The sequence below is a fragment of the Tachyglossus aculeatus genome, chromosome X5 (genome assembly GCF_015852505.1).
Source record: "Tachyglossus aculeatus isolate mTacAcu1 chromosome X5, mTacAcu1.pri, whole genome shotgun sequence".
NCBI lineage: Eukaryota > Metazoa > Chordata > Mammalia > Monotremata > Tachyglossidae > Tachyglossus > Tachyglossus aculeatus.
Genome location: NC_052097.1, coordinates 13,157,735 through 13,183,729, shown reverse-complemented (window position 1 = coordinate 13,183,729; position 25,995 = coordinate 13,157,735). Strand labels below are relative to the sequence as shown.

Here is a 25,995-nt window from a genome sequence, read left to right as displayed (position 1 = left end):
CACTGAACTAAGCACTTGAGAGAGTACAATACAACAACAAACAGGCACATTCCCTGCCCACAGTGAGCTTATAGTCCAGAGAGGGGGAGACAGACATTAATATAAAAAATATTATAAACATGTACGTAAGTGCTGTGGGGCTGGGAGGGGGGGAAGAACAGAAGGAGAAGGTCAGGGAGATGCAGAAGAGAGTCGGAGAAGAGGAAAGGGGGTGCTTAGTCAGGGAAGGCCTCCTGGAGGAGATGTGCCTTCAGTGAGGCTTTGAAGAGGGGGAGAGTAACTGTCTGTTGGATCTGGGGAGGGAGGGCGTTCCAGGCCAGAGAGAGGATGTGGGTGAGGGCAGGATGAGAATGTTCTCATTAGAGGAGCCAAGTATGCTCTAGGTTGCAATAGGATAATAGCAAGCTGAGATAGGAGGAGGCAAGGTGATGGAGTGATTTAAAATCAATGGTGAGGAGTTTTTGTTTGATGCAAAGGTGGATGGACAACCACTGGAGTTTTTTGAGGAGTTAGGTTATACGTCCTGAACATTTCTGAAGAAAAATAATCCACGCAGCAGAGTGAAGTATGGACTGGAGTGGGGAGAGACAGGAGGCTGGGAGGTCAGCAAGGAGGCTGATGCAGTAATACAAGTGGGATAGGGTGAGTGACTGTATTAACGTGGTGGCAGTTTGGATGGAGAGGAAAGGGCGGATTTTAGCGATGTGGTGAAGGTGGGACTGATGGGACTTTGTGATGGATTGAGTGTATGGATTGAATGAGAGGAGTCCAGGATAACACCTGGACTTATTACGGGCTTGTGAGACAGAAAGGATGGTGGTGATGTCTACAGTAATGGGAAAGTCCGGGAAAGGACAGGGTGCTCATGGAAATGGATGGAAGATCAAGGTCTTAAAACAGTGCTCTGAACACAGGAAGCACTTAATAAGTGCCACTGCTCGACTGGAAGCCATTAGAAAGGTGAAAATCCACCACTACATTTTCAACCCAACCCTTACCTTGTAAAATGCCAGGAAAGTTTTCCATTCTGTTGGAAGTAGCCATAGGTCTAGGAGGAGGAGTTGGTGGTTTGACAGAAATAGACTGTGAGACTTCTCCTGGAATCGTAACATATAAAGCATCATCCTTCTCGAGACATTGGCTGATTCCTTGTGGGTCATTTTCAACATCCTCTTCCTTTTCCACTTGAACTTCTTCAGATTCTTCTTCCTCCTCTTCCTCCTCCTCCTGTTCCTCTTCTTTCTCCTCTTCTTCTTCCTCCTCCTCCTCCTCCTCAGCTCCTTCAGCTTCCTGCTTCATTACAGGATACTGCCTTGGGCTCTGCTTCACTGTTAAAATGAAAGATGGCATTATTTCACTTAAAATTGGCCGTTTGCAAGCATTTAGAGTTTCACAGATTTCAAAAGAGGAAAGAGCACGGCTAATAAAGCTTTTATGAACTGAGAGAGCAAAGAGCTGTCACATGCATGTTCGGTGAACAGCCGTTCCAGGTTTCTGAAATATTTACCAGATGAACAGACAAAACGTGCAGATTCTCTTACTTCTTCAGTAAACAGCATGCTCTTGCATACAATAATGACATGATTCTCTAGAGTTACTGTCTGAAGAGATTCACTTATTTGGCAGTCACCACATTTCCTATTTCATTGTATTTATGGGAGAAAAACAGACTGACAATGAAATAGCTTCTAAGGAAGTGTCAGAGGAGAAAAGGAGAATGAGAATGAACAAAGTACCCTTCTTGTGTGAAAAATGACCAGAAAAGAGTATTTGAATGCATTTTCATCCAGAAGCTAACTACTGGAAATTTTTTTACTAATATTAAAAATTAGTGAAGTAAAATTAAAGTAAAATAAAATCAGTAAATTAGTAAAATTTAAAATATTAAAATTCCTTTACCTATGGAAAATGATGTTTTTATTTCTGAAGGAAGTTAAGCTTATCTTTTTGACTTCCAAGGAAGAGACTGGTGCTAGAAACCCTTGTGGAAACGATTTAAACATGTGGCTTTTTATGGAAATTTAGCTAAATTAAATCTATTCATCCTTACAGAAATCTCTACATATTTTCTGAAGTACTCCACAACACTCTGGCCCATGAGGATTTATTTCAGATTTATTCTTCACTTTTCCCTGCACTTACCAAACATTTTAGACTAATATTGATTCTACTATTTTGTTTACCAGAAATTCAAAAGTTTTCTTTAGTGGCAGAAGCCATCTGCCCGATTCCCTCAAGATGATTATGTTTTCCAAAGGTAAACCCTCTAAGAGGAAAAGCAATTCTTCCTTGGTGTTAGAAAAGAAAAACAGAGAAACAGCATGGCCTAGTGGATAGAGCAGTGGTCTAGGAGTTAGGAGGACCTGGGTTCCAATCCTGAATCCTCTACTTGTCTGCTGTGTGACCTTAGGCAAGTCACTTAACTTCTCTGTGCCTCAGTTCCCTCATTTGTAAAATTCATTCATTCAATCATATTTATTGAGCGCTTACTATGTGCAGAGCACTGTATTAAGTACTTGGAAAGTACAATTGGGCAACAAATAGAGACAATCCCTACCCAACAATAGGCTCACAGTCTAGAAGTGGGGAGACAGGCAACAAAACAATTAGATGGGCATCAGTAGCATCAATATAAAAAATAGAGTTACAGACATACATATCATTAATAAAATAAATAAAATAATTAATAGGTACATATATACACCAGTGTTGTGGGGCAGGAAGGGGGGTAGAGCAGAGGGAGGGTGTCGGGGAGATGGGGAAGGAGATAAGGAGGAGAGGATACGGGGGGGCTCAATCTGGAAAGGCCTTCAGGAGGAGGGGAGCTTTCAGTAGGGATTGAGACTGTCTTCCCCATGTGGGACAGGGACTGTGTCCAACTTGATTATGTTATATCTACCCCAGTGCTTAGAACAGTGCTTGGCACATAGTAAGCATAGACTGTGAGCCTGTTATGGGTAGGGACCATCTCTATATGTTGCCAACTTGTACTTCCCAAGTGCTTAGTACAGTGCTCTGCACACAGTAAGTGCTCAGTAAATATGATTGAATGAATGAATGAACAAATACCATTAAAAAAGGGAACATTTATTGAGCATCCACTTGGGATGCCCCATACTAGAGGGCTGGGAGGTTGAAGAGTGCAGTTTGCACCTTGCAATAACAACTTATTAAACTTAATGTCCTTCGGCATATTGCTTCCTGTGCTCCCAACCAACCAGACAGATAGGTTCCTCACAAAGACACATCCCGTAGCGTCCCCAGGCAAGACATATCTGTAATTTTATTTATTTGTATTGATTCAATCATATTTATTTCATTCAATCATATTTATTGAGCACTTACTGAGTACAAAGCACTGTACTAAGCACTTGGAAAGTACAATTCGGCAACAGATAGAGACAATCCCTACCCAACAATCCCCACAGTCTAGACAATTGCTGCTTCCTAAGGGCTCGGAGGGCTAAAAGTCAGCATAGCTTTGATGATGATAACGGCATTGGTTAAGTGTTTACTTTGTGCCAAGCACTGTTCTAGGCGCTGGGGGGGATACAAGGTAACCAAGTTGTCCCACATGAGGGTCACAGTCTTAATCCCCCATTTTACAGATGAGGGAACTGAGGCACAGAGAAGTTAAGTGACTTGCCCAAAGTCACACAGCTGACAAGTGGTGAAGCCGGGATTAGAACCCAGGACCTCTGACTCCCAAGTCCCTGCACTTTTCACTGAGCCACGCTGCTTTATAGCCTAGTGAGGTCCCCAGTTCAGCCAGAATCAGCTGGCCAGGTGAAAGGGCCTCCTTCCCTCTGCAAGGCGAGGCGCAGGGGTCTACCCTCTCTTACTGATGTCAGGCTCCCCCACTCTAGGCTGTAAGCCCGCTTTGGGCAGGGACTGTAACTGTTTATTGTTGTATTGCAATAATAATAATAATGATGGCATTTATTAAGCACTTACTATGTGCAAAGCACTGTTCTAAGTGCTGGGGAGGATACAAGGTGATCAGGTTGTCCCACGGGGGGCTCACACAGTCTTCATCCCCATTTCACAGATGAGGGAACTGAGGCCCAGAGAAGTTAAGTGACTCGCCCAAAGTCACACAGCTGACAATTGGCGGAGCTGGGATTTGAACCCACGACCTCTGACTCCAAAGCCTGTACTCTTTCCTCTGAGCCACACTGCTTCACTGCTTGTACTCTCCCAAGTGCTTAGTACAGCACTCTGCACATAGTAAGCGCTCAATAAATATGACTAAATGAGTAAATGAATGAGTGAACCAGACACCTAAGAATGGAACACAAAAGGTAGAGGAGGATAATCAGGATAGAGGATAATAGTATAGAAGCCTGGGGGAAATGCCTGTCTTCTGAAGGGAAGGCAGGGACAGTCAGGGCTGGTCTGGCCTGTTTACCTGTGAGGCCAACAGGAATGATCATTCCGTGATAGGAAATTTTCATCGTCCCTGGGTTGGAGGCTCACAACCCTTCCAACCACAGAGATCACAGAGATCTCATCACTCCTAGGTTGAAGGGTTTACAGAAGCAGGATCCATTACGTTTGTTTTTCTGTATGTTCTTTTCCATGATAAATGTTTTCTTACTGCGATACGGAACATCATGCTTTATTCTGTCGGTAAATCTGGCTCACGAACCACCCTCATCCCTAATTCACTCAATTGTATTTATTGAGCACTTACTGTGCGCAGAGCACTGTACTAAGCACTTGGAAACTACAAGTTGGCAACATACAGTGACAGTTCCTACCCAACAACGGGCTCACAGTTGACTTTACTGGGATGTAACGGAAGTTTAGCATAAAGAAGTGATCGGTTCCCTGCTCACAAAGGGCTTACATTCAAATGTGGAGGACAAACATAAATGTGTTTACAATTTGAGTAGCCGAAATCAATTACTGAATACACATGCCTTGATGGATTGATTAATTATCCTGATTTTCCTGAAGCTTCTGTCGAAAACCAGCCCAGCTCCCGATTGCTGCATACCAGGCTGGCCTTCCTGCTGCTGTTCTTGGTTTTGAGGAGCAGTTTGGCCTAGTGAAGAGCTCGAGCAGGGAGTAAGAAGGACCTGGGTTCTTATCCCAGCTTTGCCACTTGTCTGCTGTCAAGTCACTTCGCGTCTCTGGGCCTCAGTTCCCTCATCTGTAAAATGGGGATTAAGGCTGCGAGCCCTATGTGGGACAAGGACTGCATCCAACCTGATTAGCTTGTATCTAACCCACTGCTTAGAACAGTGCTTGATACATAGTAAGTGATTAACAAATACCATCATGACGATGATTTTCTCCCTCTCACCTTATGATTACATATGTTGTTCAAGAGCACACTTTGCTGGGCTTTAAAAGATTTTCTCCTGCCCTCCCTGGTATAATGGTCAGGTTAGAAGAAAACCAGGAAGAATATTTCCTTGCATCTATCTATCCCTTCTTTGTCTCAAACACCCTTGTTTCCTGGTATATCATCAGTTGTTCTTTGGCTCAATTAAAATGTGAGTTGCTCTATAATAATTAATGGTATTAATGGTAATTATGTGCCAGGCCCTGTAATAAGCACTGGGATGGATACAAACAAATCAGGTTGGACAAAGCCCCTGTCCTACATGGACAGAGTCTCAACCCCAATTTTACAGATGAGGTAACTGAGGCACAGAGAAGTGAAGTGACTTGCCCAAGTTCACACAGCTGACAAGTGGCGGAGCTGGGATTCGAACCCAGGTCCTTTTGATTCCCAGGCCCATGCGCTATCCACTAAGCCATGCTGCTTCCTCTACACTAGATTCTTGTGGGCATGGATCATATCTACCAACTCTATTGTATTGTACTCTCCCCAGTGCTTAGCACAGTGCTCTGTATACAGTCAGTACACAACACATACTATTGGTGGATCATCAGACTCAAAGCAATGCTAAGGCAGGTTTGTAAACTTAATTTGGTACCAACTCTATATCTCCAAAGATAATCTTCAGACTTAAAGCAATACTAAAGCAGCTTTGTAAACTGAATTTGGTACCAACTCTATATCTCCAAAGATAGGTACAATTCACTCTTCCTAAGCAATCGATCTGGTAAGTGGTGCAAACTTACAGCTGAATTTAGGGTTAGGAAGTGCGTAGGTTGTGTTCCCCTTGCTTCCTCGTTCTTCTTCATTTTCTTGCTTTGCATTTCTGAAGTCTTCATGGATCTGAAAGAAAAAGCACACTCATTGTCTGCAACAGTATTCTTTCTTCTTAAAATCTCATTGTTCTGTGGTGTTCGTATTTTTCCTTATGGCATCTCTAAGTCTTGGATTTAACACCACACGGCAGTAACAGGCTGCTTCATCTTGGATATTTCAATAGCTTCAATAACTATCTGAACTTTAGTTAATTAACATGGAATTATACACATGAAAAACATATTATTAATGCCAGTCTGGTATAAACGTTGAATGAACTGAAGAATGCCATTCACGGAGACATTCAAAACAACCTCAGCATTGATCATTGACTTAATAATGATAAAGGCTTTATGAAAGAAGATAAACAACTTTAGTCCTCTGAATAAAATTAATTTATATTTCTTCACAATGACTCACATTTTTATTTATTTAAAATAATCCTTCAGCTAGTTTAGCTTTTTAATGACTCAGAGAAGCATATGCGGTTCAATGAAAAATGAAAAAATTGAGTTAAGCAACTAGTTTATCTTGTTTCCTAATGAGAATCATATTTGGTGGTTGAGAAATTAAGTCTGCATATCATTTTGAAGCTATCGCTACCCCTGTACACTGAAAGCTCATTCTGAGCAGGTAATCTTTGTAATGATTCTATTATACTATCCCAAACACTTAATACAGGGCTTTGCACGCAGTATGTGCTTAATAAATACCATTGATTGATTGATCTCCATGGTCCTTTCTCCAAATGTTCACTTGAAAAGAAGTATGTTATACTTCTTCCCCATTTATAACTGCCTCTCTCACTCAGTCTCTCTCTGCCTCTCTCCTTCTTTCTATCTGTTTCTAATAGTAATAATGATGGTATTTGTTGAGCGCTTACTACGTGCCAAGCACTGGGGTAGATACAAGGTAATCAGGTTGTCCCACATGGGGCTCACAGACTTAATCCCCATTTTATAGATGAAGTAACTGAGGCAAGCAGAAGTTGTGACTTGCCCAAAGTGACATGGCAGACAAGTGGTGCAGCCGGGATTAGAACCCATTACCTCTGACTCCCAAGCCCATGCTCTTTCCACTAAGCCATGATGCTTCTTGCTGCTTATCTATGTCTCTCTTTCTCTCTCTCTCTTTCTCTCTTTCCTCTCACTGTTGCCAACCCTTGGCCAACCCTGGCTGGTCCTATGTAACCTGGCCTGGACGAAGCATATAGTTACTTTGATGTCTTTGTAAATTTAGGCAAGGCATAATAAAATTTTTGATTAACCAAATTTGTGTGCAACTTCTAAAGAAACTGATTTGCTTAGTGGTCAGGGTGTTAGGTGACCTGGGTTCTAATCCTTTTTCCCTCACTAGGTTGCTTAACTTCTCTGTGTCTCTGTTTCCTCATCTGTAAAATGGGAATTTAACACCTGTCCTCTCTCCCCCTTAGAGAAGGAGCTTGGCCTAATGGGTAGAGCACGGGCCTAGAAGTCAAAAGGACCTGGGTTCTACTCCTGACTCTACCATTTTCTGTATGACCTTGGACAAGTCAATTAACTTCTGTGCCTCAGTGATCTCATCTGTATGATGGGCATTAAGACTGTGAGCCCCATGTGGGACAGGGAATGTATCCAAACCAATTTGCTTGTATCCACGACAGTGGTTAGTACTGTGCCTGACACATAGTAGTTGCTTAACAAATACCACAATTATTGTAATTATTAGACTGTAAGCCCTCATGTAGGACAGGAACTATTTCTGATCTGATTGTATCTAATTCAGTACTTAGTAAAGTGTTTTGAACAGGGCAAATACTAATTATTATTAGTAGTAGTCTGTGTACGCCTGTGTGGGTATCAATGGAGGAGTCAGGCAGAGAGAGATGGAAGGTTAGGTGGGGAGAGTCTGAAGAACCAGGTAGGGAAAGATGAAAATGGAGAGGAAAGGATGGAATATTAAGACAGAAGAGACAGACACAGGGCAGATATTTTGATAACAGAGCAGGAAAAGGATCAAACAACCAATCAATCAATCAATCAATCATATTTATTGGGCACTTAATACATGCAGAGCACTGTACTAAGCACTTGGAATTAGCAGTCCTGTTTTCAGCCCATAACAGTCTAGAGGGGGAGACAGGCATGAATATAAATCAGCAAGTAATTTATAATATATAATTTAAAGATATGTACATAAGTGTTGTGGGGTTGGGGATGGGGTGAGTGTCCCAGTGCAAATTGAAGGTATAATTCATATAATAGAAAATCATTGGTCAAAGAAATTTAGACTAGTCAAAAAAATTACTAGGCAATACATTTGGATTGGAATTTGGTTTTTGGACTACCTGGTCATCTGAAATATGAAGGGGCACCAAAACAGAAATATTTCAAAAATCAGGTTGTCTCCAAATAGTCTTCTATTTCAAAAATTCCTTTTAAATTCATTAAGTTTACCGCACTTGATCCAACTTTTGCACAGCTTCCTAAAGTAAAGTTCATTGATTTCAAAAATCTTTCCTGGCTTAAAAGAACACAACATTGTCCTCGATAATGAGAATGCATAACTTCCTGAGGGATAACCATTTTAACCCTGAGCCATAATTATACACTAACCTACATGAAAGCAACAGACTTCAAAATCTGGGATAATATTCCAATAGAAGATAATGAAGTTTGTTCATCCCAGCCACCAAAAATCATGCATAATGTAACACTGCGTCTGCTAATAACCACAAAAATAAGGTTTCAAATTGTTTTTTTTTAAGAACGCAGGGAGGTGATCTTTGATACAGAACTCAGTGTGATTTCTCTTGGCTTCAACTGCATCTTGAAAAAAAAGTTGGCTTTCTTTGTGGCCACTTCTTAGCTTTCCCCACCTGAAAATATTTCCCAGGGCTTTCTCACCACTAGGCCTACACCCTGAAAGTGGGGTGCTCTTCCTTGGAGGATGGGCAGTGGGGAGGGAAGCTGGGGGTGAAAAATCATTTAGTAGTATTTATTGAGAACTTTTTTATTTTTAATGGTATTTATTACAAGCTCACTATGTGCCAAGCACTCTGCGAAAGTGCTAATCAGGTTGGGCACAGTCCACGTCTCACATGGGACAAACATGTCTTACGTGGGGTGAGGTAACTGAGGCACAGAGAAGTTAAGTGACTTGTCCAAGGTCACCGAGCAGACTAGTGGTGGAGCTGGAATTAGAACCCAGGTCCTCTGATTCCCAGACCCAATGTCTTTCCATTAGGTCATACTGCGTCTCAGACTGTACTAAGTGCTTGGGAAATTACAATAGAGTTGGTAGACACAGTCCCTGCTCTCAAAAAGCTTACAATGAAGAACAGAACATGGACAGCAACAATCCTGGCGCCAGGTGAAGAGAAGCAGTGTGGTCTAATGGATAGAGTGAAGATCCTGGATTCTAATCCCGGCTCTGCCATCTGTTTGCCGGGTAAGTCATTTAACTTCTCTGTACCTCAGTTCATTCATTCATTCAATTGTATTTGTTGAGTGCTTACTGTGTGCAGAGCACTGTACTAAGCGCATAGGAAGTACAAGTTGGCAACATATAAACTGGCATATCAGCCATTTATTCCATTGTTTAAATCTCAGAAATGTATAAGAAGATTGAAAATGCACATGGAAAACACCAACACTCCACCCTATCTCAATGTGAATTCAATTTGGATCTTTGAATCATTCAAACACATTATTTAACTTGAGTGTGATAGTCAGTAGCAGGGAATTTCCTGAACAAAGTGTTTTGAGGAATTCCATTTGTTCCATGTGGAAAGTTCAATGAGATTATTTTGGTCAGAGACTCTATTTGGGGGCCTGTAGGTCTTTCAACATGAGGCAAATCAACCATATAATATTGCAATCCTCCAATTCACTTGGGTGGCTAATCATGACCAATATTCCACATGGGATTCAGTTTCTTCCAATTTCCAGACGGTCACATTAGAGCTGACTCACCACAACCAATCTGGTTTGCATTCATTCTCTCAGGGAAACTCTTGATTCATGCCCCTGAGTCATAGTGTGTGTATGTGTTACCCAAGAGATCTGATGGAATAAACTAAGTTGAGTTAATGCAATTTTGGACTGTAGAAACTACAGACTTGGAACATTCACTTGGCTATGCAGCAGTTGGCTTCTGACATCACAACCAGTAACAAACAGAGAACTCTCCACGTAAACCCAGCTAATTTCCCACTCAAACTGTGTTTTATTATTTGGAAATAAGTATCACCTGATATACTGCAATGCCTTTTGCATGTATGGGTTTCCCAATACTTTCCAATAAAATACGGAATATGAGGAGAACAACCGCTATCTACCAAACACAAACATTAGAAAGAGCATTTCTGTCAACACCGAGTCAAAATATGGAGGACTAATCTGGAACTTGGGACTGCAGAGGAATACACTCAATTAAACAATCAATCAATCAGTTGTATTTGTTGAGAGCTTAATATGTGCAGAGCACAGTACTAAACACTTGGGAGAGTACAATATAATAGAGGTGGTAGACACATTCCCTACCTGCATCTAGCTTACAGTCTAAAGGGGGAGACAGATATTAATGCAAATAAATAAATTTTGTAAATGCGCATAAGTGCTGTAGGATTGAAGGAGGAGTGAAATAAGGGAACAAATCCAAGAGCAAGGGCAACTCAGAAGGGAGTGAGAGAGGGGAAATGAGGGCATAGCATTTTTGTAGGACATGTCCTACTGTTAGCCTGTGAGCCCGTAAGACTGTGAGCCCATTGTTGGGTAGGGACAGTCTCTATACGGTGCCAACTTGTACTTCCCAAGCGCTTAGTACAGTGCTCTGCATGCAGTAAGCACTCAATAAATATGACTGAATGAATGAATGTCCCAATGATAAGGTTTTGAAGGTGGGGAAAGTGAGGGAGAGTGACTGTCTTTAGGATATATAGAAGGAGGGCTTTCCAGAACAGAGGCAGGATGTGAGTGAGGTTTCTGCTGAGAACACAAGATCAAGGTACAGTGAATAGGTTGGAATTAGAAGTGCAAAGTATGTGGGCTGGGTTGTAATAGGAAATCAGGGAGGTCCTGTAGACAGGAGCGAGATGATTGAGTGCTTTAAAGCCAACGGTTACGATTTTCTGTTTGATGCAGCGTTCGATGGACAACCACTGGAGGTTATTGAAGAGTGGGGAAACATGGACTGAATGATTTTGTACCAAAATGATCCGGGTAGCAGAGTGAATCATGGACTGGAGTGGGGAGAATCAGGAGACAGCAAGGTCAGCAAGGAGGCTAATGTAGTAACCAAGTTGGTATACGATAAGTGCTTGGGTTAACGGGGTAGGAGTTTGGATGGAGAGGAAAAAGTAGATTTTAGCAATGTTGTGAAGGTTGAACTTACAGGATTTGGGGACAGATTGAATCCGTGGGTCGAATGAGAGAGATGAGCCAAAGATAACATCATGTTCACGGGCTTGTGAGACTGGGAGGATGGTGGTAATATCTACAGTGATAAGAAAGTCACAGGGAGGACAGGGTTTGGGTAGGAAGATAAAGAGCTCTGTTTTGGACACGTTAAGTTTGAGGTGTCAGTGGGACAACTAAGTAGAGTTGTCCTGAAGACAGGAAGAAATGTGAGATTGCAGAGAAGGAGAGAAATCAGGGCTGGAAATGTGTATTTGGGAATCATCTGTATAGAAATGGTAGTTGGAGTCATAGGAGCGAAAGAGTTTTCCAATGGAGTAGGAGTAGATAGAAAACAGAAGGGAGCTGAGCCCTGAGGGACTTCCACAGATTATGGGTGAGACACAGAGGAGGAGCCAAGAAAGAGATTAAAATGTTGATGTCTGATTTTTTGGAATGGAAAGTTTGGGGCCTCTCTCAAGGTCACATCTGGAAAGTTCCCAGGACTCTCCAATCTCAACTATGGGAGGGAGAGTCAAGCAGAGGCCTACCCATTCCATTCCTTAGCTTGGACAGTGGCTAGCGAGTGGAAGGCAATCTGCTACAAGTAAAAACTCCCCTGTGCTGGGCATGGGAGAGAGTTGAGGGAGGAGACTCAAGTTTACTGCACGGAAGGAGGCAATGGTAAACCCCTTCTGTATTTTTACCAAGAAAACCCTGTGGATCCACTACCAGAACAATTACAGATGGAGTTGGGGCGTTCTGGGAGAGATGGCATCACCATGGGTCGGAAACGAGTCGACGGCATAAGACCAAGACAAGACAAAGTTTGGGGTTCCTCTACACATCCAGAAGGCAGACTCAGAAGTCAGAGTGGAGGGAATAAATTACTGTTTTGTGGCTGGAAGTCTAAGAAATAAGCATTTCAACAGAGCTCAAGTCATATTCAACAGAGCTCGAGTAATGGAGAAGCAGCGTGGCTCAGTGGAAAGATCCTGGGCTTTGGAGTCAGAGTTCATGGGTTCAAATTCCGGCTCCACTAATTGTCAGCTGTGTGACTTTGGGCAAGTCACTTAACTTCTCTGGGCCTCAGTTCCCTCATCTGTAAAATGGGGACTAAGACTGTGAGCCCCCCATCGGACAACGTGATCACCTTGTAACCTCCCAAGCACTTAGAACAGTGCTTTGCTCATAGTAAGCGCTTAATAAATGCCATCATTATTATTTCCCAGAAGTCAAATGTACATTGTAAAATGTACAAAATAACTCTTCCCCATAATTATAATCCAGGAAAGCGGTAGAGAGGAGAGAATTACAGTCCAGTAATAACGCAACTTGACTCTCAAAGCTTCTACTTTCACAACATCGCTAAAATCCGCCCTTTCCTCTCCAACTGAATTGCTACTATGGTGATTCCAGCATTTATCCTAACCCCCCCATGACCACTGAATCTGCCTCCTTGCTGACTTTCTCTCCTGTCTCTCCCCGCTCAATCAATCAGTCATCATTTATCAAGTGCTTACTATGTGCAGGACACTGTACTAAGTGCTTGGGAGAGTACAAGTGCTTGTCACATAGTAAGTGCCTAACAAATACCAACATTATTATTATTATTACAAAATAACAGAGTTGGTGGACACATTCCCTGCCCACAACGAGCTTATAGTCTAAAGAGGGAGATAGATGTTATTATGAACAAATAAATTACAGATAGGTACCTAAGTGCTGTGGGGCTGAGGGAGGGGTGAATAAAGGGATAGTGATTGTCAGATATGTAGAGGGAGGGTGTTCCATTCCAGAGGCAGGACGTGGGCGAGAGGTCGGTGAAGGGATAGATGACATTGAGTTACAGTGAGAAGTTTGGTATTAGAGGAGCAGAGTGTGCAGGATGGGTTACAGTAAGAGAGTAACAAGGTAAGGCAGGAGGGGGGTACTTTAGTCCACATTGGGACTTTGCCTGGATCATTTTTCTACAAAACTACTCAGTCCATGTTTTCCCACTCCTCAAAAGCTTCCAAGGTTTGCCCATCTACCTCCGCTTCTAACAGAAAATCCTGACCATTGGCTTTAAAACTTACTCAATCACCCTTCCCCCTCCTAACTTAACTCTCTGATTTCTTACTATGACCCAGCCCATTCATTTCCCTCCTCTAATAATAATAATAATAATAATGGCATTTATTAAGCACTTACTATGTGCAAAGCACTGTTCTAAGGGCTGGGGAGGTTACAAAGTGATCAGGTTGTCCCACGGGGGGCTCACAGTCTTAATCCCTGTTTTACAGATGAGGTAACTGAGGCACAGAGAAGTTAAGTGACTTGCCCAAAGTCACACAGCTGACAATTGGCGGAGCTGGGATTTGAGCCCATGACCTCTGACTCCAAAGCCCATGCTCTTTCCACTGAGCCATGCTGCTATCCGCCATGCTGCTATACAGCTCTAATGCCAATTTACTCACTATACTGCAATCTTATCTATCTCACCACTGAGCCCAGGTCTGCTGCTGGCCTGGTAACTCCTCCCCCTTCTTATCTAACAGACCATGACTTTCTCCACCTACAAAGACTTATTAAAATCACATCTCCTCGAACAGGTCCTCATGTCCCCTACTCCTTCTTCTTACACTTAGATTTGTATCCATTATAATAATTATCATGGTATTTGTTAAGTCAGACTATGTGGCAGGCACTATACTAAGCTCTGGGGTGGATATAAGCATATTGCGTTGGATACAGTCCCTGTCCTGTGTAGGGCTCACAGTCTCAATCCCCATTTTACAGATGAAGTAACTGAGGTGCAGAGAAGTGAATTGACTTGTCCAAGGTCACGCAGCGGACAAGTGGCAGAGCAGGGATTAGACCAGACCCATTCTCTATCCAGTACACTATGCTGCTTCTTGCAGCCCCACAACACTTATGTACACATCCATAATTTATTTTAATGTCTGTCAACACTGTAAGCTCTTTGTGGCCAGGGAACATGTCTATCAACTCTGTCTTACTGTAATTTCCCAAGTGATTAGTTCAGTGCTCTGCACACAGTAAGCACTCAGTAAATATGATTGATTGACTGATTGAAAGTGAATGACTAAATAAGTTGGGGCAGTGTGGAATTTCAGCATGAAGTCCTTTCACAGAGCCCAAGGAGCTCTACAAAAGAGAAAATCATTAAAATTCACCCTTGTCCCTCTCTCCTTTTCCTTTGCCCCAAACACAATACACAGATTGACTTTTTTCCTGACTCGACTGTGGACATTTAAGCGAAGGTGGGAAAATGATTGTTGGATTTGAAGCTTTTTAGTTTACTCCATATTTCAGAGGACATTTTTTGGTTTGGCTCACTTAAGTAGCAGACTTACTAGACTCACTTAAGTACAGGCAGAGAGTGAGTAAAGGAAAATATTTTTATGAAGTCCCCAAATCCCATTTTGAACTAGAATAAATCCGATTAACTGAACTTGATAACTTGAAAATAGAATAAACTTATCAAATGTAAATTTTCAGTACACCTGAGTTTACGTGAAAGGAAAACTTTTCTGGGCAAGTATGAAAAAATAAAATCTGTTCTTAAAAGAAATACATTTCTTTCAGGGAAAATAAAAATAGAAGAGAATCAATAAAACCAATAAGCACTTGGAGGGTAGAGAAAACATTAGTTTGCTCAGTCTGAAAGGTCACAGGATAGTGATAATGATAATGCACTTCTCTTTTTGTGTTGCCACACTACTGAAACTTTCAGGATTTTGTAATAAATATAGACCTCATTTCTAACCCTAAGGGAATGAAGATCTTCACTATGGGATGTGGATTAATTTTTAAAGCCAATGGCTATTCATTCAAGAAATGTCTTCTTAGCCTAAGAAAATGATCAATGGTGGGTGTACCCATAGCTTTAAAGGAATGAGGTTAGGTTTGATGGAAAAAAGATGTGTCTGAAGGAAGTTTAATTCCCTGCATTTCTTTTTCTGATTCCATTTTGGTGTGACTCTTGACAACTCTTCCCTTTGAGTCAAGGGAAGAAAGAGAAGGTATCAGGAAGGAAGCTTTAAAATTGTGTGCAATAATGATGGCATTTATTAAGTGCTTACTATGTACAAAGCACTGTTCTAAGCGCTGGGGAGGTTACAAGGTCATCAGGTTGTCCCACGGGGGGCTCACAGTCTTAATCCTCATTTTACAGAAGAGGTAACTGAGGGCCAGAGAAGTTAAGTGACTTTCCCAAAGTCACACAGCTGACAATTAGTGGAGTCAGGATTTGAACCCATGACCTCTGACTCCAAAGCCCGGGCTCTTTCCTGTGTGTGGAGGCAATAGGAATTTTGCAGGCAGCATGGCCTAATGGAAAGGGCCCAGACCTGGGAGCAGGAGAACCTGGGTTCTAATCCTGACTCTGCCATTTGCCAGCCATGTGATCTTAGGTAACTCGCTTCATGTCTCTATACCCAGTTTTCTCATCCGCAAAACAGGGAGCAAAAAGACTTCCCCATAGTTTTCATCAGCTCTCTCTCGTTTCTTTTTGAAGGTGATGAAAATGGTGGTGTTTTGGAAGTCTTATTGTATTCCTTCAGAGATCCATAAGTAGAGGAAAAGCTCAGGAAGGAATCTGAGGATTAGGTCTCTTCAATGTTTGAAGATCTGTGAGGGGGTACCAACAAACCTGGGTGATTTTACATTTTTCCAGCTTTTGACTTGAATGCAAATTCCTCCGGAGTCAGAACAGAGGTCATTTTGTTCACATTTTGGCTGCTCTCCTAGGTTTTAAAAGGCCTCCCTTCTCAATTCATTCATTCACTCACTCATTCAATCGTATTTATTGAGCGCTTACTGTGTGCAGAGCACTCTACTAAGCACTTGGAAAGTACAATTTGGCAACAGAGACAATCCTTACCCAGTAACGGGCTCACAGTCTAGAAGGGGGAGACAGACAACAAAACAAAACAAGTCAGGTGGAATGGTGGAAGGGGTGTTTCACAAGCTTAACATACATTTCTTGCCAGTGGGGAAGGGTTCCCTCTTCTGTCGTGAGTGTGATTTCATCTATTCTCTCCAGTGGTTCCAGCATAGGGCTTACGGGGCATGGAGTTTCTTTAGTAATGAATATTGTTCCTTGGTCTGGTGGCAGATGGCAAATCCCTAGATTTTTTTCGTCTTTGACATCCTACCCCAGGCTGCTCACATTTATTAGCTAGAGCTGTCTATCCCATAAACACTTTTGCAGGTGTCTGTTTCATTAAGGTCTAGAGGCATTATTGATAAATTCCTGGTAGCCTAAAAGTAGCATGGCCTAGTGGTTAGAGCATGGGCCCTGGGAGTCAAAGCATGGGCCTGGACAGCAAGAACCACAGTGGCTACCTTCATCTCTGCAGCCAGGTCGTGGAGCTTCGGCTTAGCTTCCCCTTAATCATTTAAAGCAAAAATGGACCCTTCATGTAAATAACCTTTGTGTGCCCTTTGTGGTAAACAGAACCCCTGCCTTTGGCTTGCTCATTTCACTATGTGCTTCTGAATAATAATAATAATAATAATTCTTGTATTTGTTAAGCGCTTACTATGTGACAAGCACTGTTCTAATCGCTGGGGTAGATTCAAGGTAATCAGGTTGTCCCACATGGGGCTCACAATCTTAACCCCATTTTACAGATGAGGTAGCTGAGGCACAGAGACGTTAAATCAATCAATCAATCAATCAATCAATCGTATTTATTGAGCGCTTACTATGTGCAGAGCACTGTACTAAGCGCTTGGGAAGTACAAATTGGCATCACATAGAGACAGTCCCTACCCAACAGTGGGCTCACAGTCTAAAAAGGGGAGACAGAGAACAGAACCAAGCATACCAACAAAATAAAATAAGTAGGATAGAAATGTACAAGTAAAATAAATAAATAAATGGCTAAAATGGCTTGCCCAAGGTCACACAGCAGACAAGAGGCGGAGCTGGGATTAGAACCCATGTCCCCTGACTCTCAAGCCCGTGCTCTTTCCATTAAGCCATGCTGCTCCTGATGGAACATGAGAGGCAGGGGCAAGAAGCTGTTAGTTGTGCTATGCCACTCACTAATGATAACTGGGGTTGACATAGCAATAATTATGGTGTTTGTTAAGTGTTTATTAAATTCTGGGGTAGCTATAACATAAGCAGGTCGGGCACTGTTCCTGTCCCTCATGGAGTTCAGAGTGTAAGTAAGAGAGAGGACAGGCACTGAATCTCCACTTTACAGATGAGGAAACTGATGCCCAGAGAAGTTAAGTGACTTGATCAAGGTCACACAGTGGGCATGTTTGACAGGGATTGTGTCCAACCTGACTGTCTTGTATCGTTCCCAGTGCGTAGTATAGTGCTTAACAAATACCGTAATAAAAGAAAGAACCCAGATCCTTTGGCTCCCAGGTCCAGCCTCATTTCATAAAGTCACACTACCTTTCAATCACCATCACACTGTTGTTGAATGCAGGTTGTGTTTCCTGAAGTTTCTGGACAGAGGTAAATCCATTGTTTCCAAAATGGGAAACTCAATATCCATCTTCAAATGGTTTCTGTACTGAAGGTTAAAGGTTACTGTCTTGCGTGAAGTCCATCAGGGCTCTAGTGAAGGGGGAACACCTTTGACAACAGTCACATCTTCCAGCTGCTTAGTACAGTGCTCTGCACAGGGTAAGCTCTTAATAAAGTGCTTCAGAAGCCGCGTGGCCTAGTGGAAAGAGTTCAGGCCTGGGGGTCAGAGGATCTGAGTTCCAATCACAGCACTATCACTTGCCTGCCATATGACCTTGTTCAAGTCACTTCACTTCTCTGTGCCTCAGTTTCCATAATTGTAAAATGGGAATTCAATACCTGTTCTCCCTTCTACTTAGATTATAAGACCCATATGGGACAGGGGCTACGTTTGATCTGATTAATTTGCATTTACCCCAGCACTTGTGTTTGACTAAATAAGTACCATTAAAAAGAATGAATGAATAAATAAATACCACTGATTCAATGATGATATACTTAACAGTCGTAAAAACAGCTTCCCGTCAAGAAGATGAATATTTCATTTTAAATAGTGGACATAAACCGATTTTTAATCATTAGGGATGATTTTTTATTAAGGTTTTGAAACCTGGGTGCAGATACTTCCTCTAAGCAGCTGAGCTATTGCTGAATTTCCATTTAGTAACACTGCAGCACTAGCTGAATGATGTTTCCAATCAAGAATCCTGCCTTATGCCCCCACAAAAAAAGTTTTGGCAAGGATCATTTTCTCATTAAAAAAGTTGGCTTCGGAGAAACTGGTGGGTGAAAAATAATTTTATTAAGCCTGTAAGTCCTTTAACTCTATTTCAGGCATTACAGGAATAGCTGAAGGGGCTCTTTGGCTACGAGTTTTACAACTTGACTTAACCGTGACCACAGTCTTGTTTCCTAAGTCCAGGAATTTCAGATGAACTTGTTTCAGTCTGGGGAAAGTGAGTCCCAGAGATGGATGATTATTAAATTATCAGCCAGACTGGGATATGTAAGCCAGTCTCAGGTGGCATCAGAGACCAGGGGAAGTTTCGCTGAGGCAGGTGTCAGAGATGTAATTTGGTTTGGGTCTACAATTTCCAGAAAAATAATTGTGCAAGTGAAATGGCTGCCAAGCCTTCCTGGGAATACAGAGGGTTTTTTGGTGACTCTCTCAGAAGCACTTGTGGTGGGGGGAAAAATGACCACTGAACATTTCTACATTAAGGAGGAAAGTTGGAATATCCTGTGAAATATTAAGGCGGTAAGCTCAAGTATATGAAATGATACTGCTTATGTATTCATTAAGCACTTGCTATGTGCCAAACATCATGGGAAATATACTAGAATCACATCACATACAGTCCATGACCCACCCAGGACTCACAGTCTAAGGAGAAAGGAAGGAGTACAGGTATTGAATCTCTGTATTACAGATAACCCCTCTCAAGGTCATGCCTGGGGAGTTTCCAGTCCTCTACCAGTCTTGGCTACGGGAGGGAGAGTCAAGCAGAGGCCTGTCCATTCCATTCCTAGCTAGGGCAGTGGTTAGCAAGTGGAAGGCAATCTGCTATAGTCAAAACTCACCCATGCTGGGCAGCAGCAAACAATCAATCGTATTTATTGAGTGCTTACTGTGTGCAGAGCACTGTACTAAGCGCTTGGGAAATACAGTATGGGAGAGAGTTGAGGGCGGAGACTCGAGTTTACTGCGCGGAAGGCGGCAGTGGTAAATGACTTCCAGATTTTTCCCAAGAAAACTCTACCAGAACGATCACAGATGGAGAGCTGGGTGCTCTGGGAGAGATGCGTCCATGGTGTCGCTATGGGTCAGAAATGATGCGACAGCATAAGACAAGACAAAATTACAGATAAAGAAAGTGAGGCACAGAGAAGGTAAGTGACTTGTCCAGGGTTACACAGAAGATGAGTGGCAGAGCTAGGATTAGAACCTAGGTCCCCTTACTCCTGTCCTGCACTCTTTCCCCTGGGCCATGTGGTTCCAATGAAACAGAAATGTCTCCCTAATTGACTATAAATTCCTTGATGGCAGGGATTTTGTCTATCAACTATAATGTACTCTCCCAAGTGCTTAGTGCCTTTGCATGAATATGTTCTGTCTCTCCCTGTAGACTGTAAACTTAGGCAGGGATCATATCTACCAATTCTACTAAATCATACTCACCTAAATGTTGGCAGAATAGATACCATAGTTTATTTTCCTGTGTGTCTGACCTCCCCCTGCCTGCAAGGGATTAATATCCACGCACTTATTCCCAGCACTGAGTTACAGCTCTCTGAACATTTTGAAAGTTTAAAAAGTTTCAGAAACCACTGGGATAAAAATGTTGCAAAATTCTCATTCCTTTTCAAGAGGCAGGATAGTTCCTTGCCATATACTTTCCAGGCAATTAAAGAATGTTATTTACTGAACACCTGCTGTGTGCAGAGCATTGCATTAAGCCCTGAGGAAGGTACAAAACAGTTACTAGAAACAATTTCAGCCCTAAAGTATCTTACAGTAAGGCAGAGGAGACAGGACCCAAAACAATTCCCAGATAGCAGGAAGAAGTAGATAAATAGATAAGTAAATGCTTACGTTATAAACATTATAATATAGCATTCAGTTATAAGCATTTATGGATATGTACAGAAGTGCCACAGATGGTTATTCATATTCAAGTGCATAGTTGGTGCATAAATTATTTATTTACATTAATGTCTATTTCCCCTCTAGGCCGTAAGCTTGCTATGGGCAACAGAATGTGTATATCAACCCTATTATATCATGGTCTCCCAAAGGCATAGTCCAATGTTCTGCACACAGCAAACACTCAACAAATACCATTGATTTATTGATGGTTTGATAAAGAGATTAATCAAAGGAGGCTTCTTAGAGGAGATATAATTTCAGCAGGATTTTGAAGATGGGGAGAGTGGTGTTCTGGGTATATGAACAGTTAGGGAGTTCACTGTAGGAAGGGAACACTGTATGGTACTCTCCCAAGCATTTAGTACAGTACTCTGCACACTAAGTACTCAATAAATGCCAGTTATTGATTGATTGACTGACAGGGGAAATAGAGTATATGAATATTTACATAAGTGCTGTGGGGCTGGAGTGTATCAAAGAATCAATCTACCAAAAGGAAGGTTATGAATCCATCAATCACATTTAGTGAGTGCTTACTATGTGTAGTGAACTTTAAAATACAATGCAGCAGAGTTGGTAGATTTGTTCTCTGCCCACAGCAAAAGTCCGAATACTGGGCAAATGCATTAACATAACAAGGACTTACCTTGAGGGGCAAAAATTCTGACCTCCCAACAGTGTTCTTAGCTATCATCAGGCACTATCGATGGTATTTATCGAGCACTTACTATGTGCAGAGCAGTATTACGTGCAGAACACAGTACTAAGCACTCAGGAGACTACAATATAAAAGAGTTGGCAGAGAAGACGATATCATCTAATGGAAAGAGCACGAGGGATGGAATTCAGGATCAATCGATCAACTGTATTTACTGAGCACTTACTGTGTGTGGAGCACTGTACTAAGCGCTTGGGAGAGTACAGCATAACAGAGTTGGTGGACAGTCTTACTACCCTCTCAGGGTCATATCAGGGGAGTTTCCAGTACTCTACCAGTCTTGGCTAAGGGAGGGGGTGCCAAGCAGAGGCCTATCCATTCCATTCCTAGCTTGGGCAGTGGCTAGCGAGTGGAAGGCAATCTGCTACAAGTCAAAACTCACCCATGCCGGGCAGCAGTGGCACATGAGAGAGTCGAGAGCAGAGACTCGAGTTTCCTGCATGGAAGGCGGCAATGGTAAACCACTTCCGTACTTTTCCCAAGAAAACTCTATGGATATACTACCAGAACTATTACAGAAGGAGAGCGGGGCATTCTGGGGGAGATATGTCCATGGTGTCGCTATGGATCGGAAACGATTCGATGGCATAAGACAAGACAGACAGTCTTACAGAGTTGGTAAAACTTACAGTTTAGCGGAGCTTATAGTCTAGGGGATACCTAGATTCAAATTCTGGTTCTGACACATACCCGCTGCTTTACCTCAGGCAAGTCACGTAACTTCTCTGTGCTTAAGTTTCCTCACCTGTAAAATGGAGTTTAAATATCTCTTCTCCCTCCTCCTTAGACTTTGGGTCTCATGTAGGATGGAGTTTGTGTGCGATCTAAATTGTAAGCACCTATAGGGCCAGGACTGTGACTACTAAATCTATCTTTCTCTCCTAAGGTCTTGGCTCAGTGTTCTGTGCAAAAGTGCTCAACAAATACTAATGAACAATTATCTCTCCCCCATTAGATTGTAAGCTACTTGAGGGCCAGGGAAATGTCTACTCACTCTATTTTGCTCCTCCAAGCATTTAGTATAATTCTCAATAAATTGCTCAATAAATAATATTGATTGACCTAATTATTTTGCATAGACCCCAAGGATTGTGGCTCAGTGGAAAGAGCTCGGGCTTTGGAATCAGAGGTCATGGGTTCAAATCCTGACTCTGCCAATTGTCAGCTCTGTGACTTTGGGCAAGTCATTTAACTTCTCTGTGCCTCACTTACCTCCTCTGTAAAATGAGGATTAAGACTGTGAGCCCCCGTGGGACAAACTGAACACCTTGTACCTTCCCCAATGCTTAGAACACTGCTTTGCACACAGTAAGCGCTTAATAAATGCCATCATTATTATTATTATTATTCACAAATACCATCACTATTATTATCATCTTGCCATCAGAAGCATCATTTTTGAAAAGAAACCACGGTTTAATAGAATAGTTTAGGTTTGCTTTGCCCCACACAGACTTGAGTGAACATTGAAATTTTCCACCAGAAAATCCCTTCCAAATAGTAAACCTGATCCATACAGACCCAATCAATATCTGCTTTTAAATCCTTTGAATCCTTAGCAAAAAAGGCTGTAGAGAGTATGGATATCAGGAAGCATCATAGCCTAGTGGAAAGACCACAGACTTGGGAGTCAGAGGGCCTGGGTTCTAATTCTGACTCCACCACTTGCCCGCTATATGACCTTGGGCAAGGCACTGAACTTCTCTGTGCCTCAGTTTCTTCAACTGTAAAATGGGGATGAAATACCTGTAGTCCTTCCTTCTTAGACTAGTATCTACCCCAATGCTTGGAACAGTGCTTGACACAGAACAATAATAATAATAATGGTATTTGTTAAGCACTTACTATGTGCCAAGCATGCTCTAAGCACTGGAGGAGATGCAAGTTTATCAGGTTGTCCCACGTGGGGCTCACAATCTTAATCCCCATTTTATAGTTGTGTTAACTGAGGCACAGAGAAGTGAAGTGACTTGCCCAAGGTCACACAGCTAACAGGTGGCAGAGCTAGGACTAGAACCCATGACCTCTGACTCCCAAGCCCGGGCTCTTTCCACTGAGCCACACTGCTTCTCTGAGGCATGTATTCTATGTTCTCTGAACATAGAAAATGCTCTATAAATACCAAAATTTTTATTATTGGCATTGTCCTTCCATTTAGTACTTTTTGTGGTATTTATTAAACATGTCAGGCACTGTACTAAGCACTCGGGTAGATACAAAGGGATTGTCTGTTGCTGAACTGTACTTTCCAAATGCTTAGTACAGAGCTCTGCACACAGTAAGTGCTCAATAAATTGAATGAATACAAGGTAATCAGGTTGGATGCAGTTCATGCACCACATGGGGCTCACAAACTTAATCCCCATTTTCCAGGTGCAGTAACTGAGACACAGAGAAGTTTAGCGATTTGCCCAAAGTCACCCAGCAATCAAGTACTTCTTTGGAACAAAATCTTCAATCCATTCATTCATTCGTATTTATTGAGTGCTTACTGTGTGCAGAGCACTGTACTAAGCACTTGGGAAGTACAAGTCGGCAACGTATAGAGACAGTCCCTACCCAACAACCGGCTCACAGTCTAGAAGGGGGAGACAGACAACAAAACAAAACATGTAGACAGGTGTCAGGATCGTCAGAACAAATAGAATTAAAGCTATATGCACATCATTAACAGAATAAATAGAATAGTAAATATGTCCAAGTAAAATAGAGTAATAAATCTGTACAAATATATATACAAGTGCTGTGGGGAGGGGAAGGAGGTAGGACGGGGGGATGGGGAGACGGAGAGGGAAAAGGGGGCTCACTTTCATTCATCTGAACTGTTTACACTTACACTTGTGGGAATCATATAGAAGATCATTTCAAACAGTGTAATTTCACAGAACACAAACATTCCTGGAGTACACATACCTATTAAATGACTTAACTCTAAATCAAACTCTATGTTTAGCCCCACAGCCCTCTCAGAGGCAGGGGGATTTTCAGTTTTTGAGCTGTTTTCAGGCTTGGGTAATACTGTCTTTTTTTCAGTTTAGAACAAAACCTTACAGGGCTCATCTGAAATAGTGTTCATGAGAAATACTGGATGTTTTTTAGGAGTCCAGAGGTTGTGGATTTGGCATCATAATTCCTACGATTGTGCCTCCCCATTAGCCTTCTGCACGTTTCACTCAAAGGTAAGCAGCTAGTTGATAAATACTCTTTTTCATTAAATGCCTCACACGTCTCTGTCCTTATGTAACCTAGCAACCAGACATTTTGGCTCTATTAAATGTAGCTGTGCTCAACTTTGTGCTAATATGCCTAATATCCCTAAATTCTGTAAGATAAATATTCATCATAGTGTTATAGGGGTTTTTACCTATTTTTGCCTAAGTATCCATGCGGACCTTTGAATAAAATAAATGACACTGAGCTTTGGAGGGGGATTTGAATTTGACATTACAGCTCAATGAAGCTGGAGGTCTTAGATTGTGAGATCCCCAAGGGACTGTGTCTAATTCTCAACTGTGTATTTTCTCCCAGCACTTAGTGCTGTGTTCTGCACATTATAAGTGCTTAATTAATACCACTATTGCTACCATTGCAGTGTTTTCCTGACTCTCCGATTTTGAGTCAGTCTGAGAGGAAATTCTATTTGTTGAAAATCTCAGCTCCTCCAAGAAGCCACCCCTGACGAGCCTTTCTTTTCCCCATCCTAATCACCCTCCCTTCTGCTTCATCTATGTAGTTGGGTCTGTATCCCACAGACACTTTGTTATCATCTCATCACAAGCCCCATTGTGCTTATGTACATATGCTTATTCTCTGTTGCTTCCCGGGTCATTTATTTTAGTGTATGCTTCCCCCCTAGATAGTAAACTCCTTGAGGGCAGGGATGGTTGTCTACCAACTCTGTTGTATTGTATTTTCCCAAGCGCTTAGTACAGTGCTCCACATCCAGCAGAAAACTCAATAAATACAGTAGCTTAGTGGATAGAGTACAGGACTGGGAATCAGAAGGACCTGGGTTCTAATATCAGTTCTGCCACATGTCTGCCGTGTGATGTTGGGTAAGTCGCTTAACTTCTCTGAGCCTCAATTACCTCATTTGTAAAATGGGAATTAAGAATGTGAGCCCCATGGAGTGGATACAAGCAAATCGGGTTGGATACGGTCCCTGCCCCACATACGGCTCACGCTCTCCGTCCCCATTGTACAGATGTGATAACTGAGGCACAGAGAACTGAAGTGACTTGCCCCAGGTCACACAGCAGACAAGTAGCGGAATAGGGATTAGAACTCATGACCTTCTGACACCCAGGCCTGGGCTCTAACCACTACACCATGCTGCCTCTCAAAAGTAGATGGCAAGAAATGGGAATGAATCCTTCCAACATCTTTTCAACTCAGTGCCTCCTGAAAGTATGAGCCACACCTGGGAAGGAAAGGTAAAGGGAGGCGGGTCAGGTGAACCCCAAGACACCTGTTCTTCTCCACCATCTGCCTCGGGTTTCAAAACCTCCCTGAGCTCATTATTCAGGCACCTGGGCATAATCAGTCAAATAGAAGGCGGCAGGACCCAAGACTACCCGGGACAAGTAGACAGAG

At 42.2% G+C, this 25,995-nt stretch overlaps 1 protein-coding gene and 2 non-coding genes across 3 annotated transcripts in view; 2 read left to right on the top strand and 1 right to left on the bottom strand.

Moving 5' to 3' along the window:
* The window catches only part of BANK1 (B cell scaffold protein with ankyrin repeats 1), a 44,587-nt gene extending 43,353 nt beyond the window's left edge, over positions 1 to 1,234 (bottom strand). The window contains exon 1 of the mRNA XM_038769289.1: positions 999 to 1,234. Within this exon, the coding sequence (XP_038625217.1) occupies positions 999 to 1,044 (46 nt within the window). The 5' untranslated portion in view covers positions 1,045 to 1,234. The remainder of the gene's footprint in view (positions 1 to 998) is intronic.
* An 18,237-nt stretch (positions 1,235 to 19,471) lies between these two features.
* Positions 19,472 to 19,609, top strand: LOC119947732. Its single transcript, XR_005456531.1, has one exon. It is a non-coding gene; the product is annotated as a small nucleolar RNA SNORA7 (small nucleolar RNA).
* Positions 19,610 to 21,636: 2,027 nt separating this feature from the next.
* LOC119947756 lies at positions 21,637 to 21,774 on the top strand. The gene has a single exon (XR_005456553.1). It is a non-coding gene; the product is annotated as a small nucleolar RNA SNORA7 (small nucleolar RNA).
* The last annotated feature ends 4,221 nt before the right edge of the window (positions 21,775 to 25,995 follow it).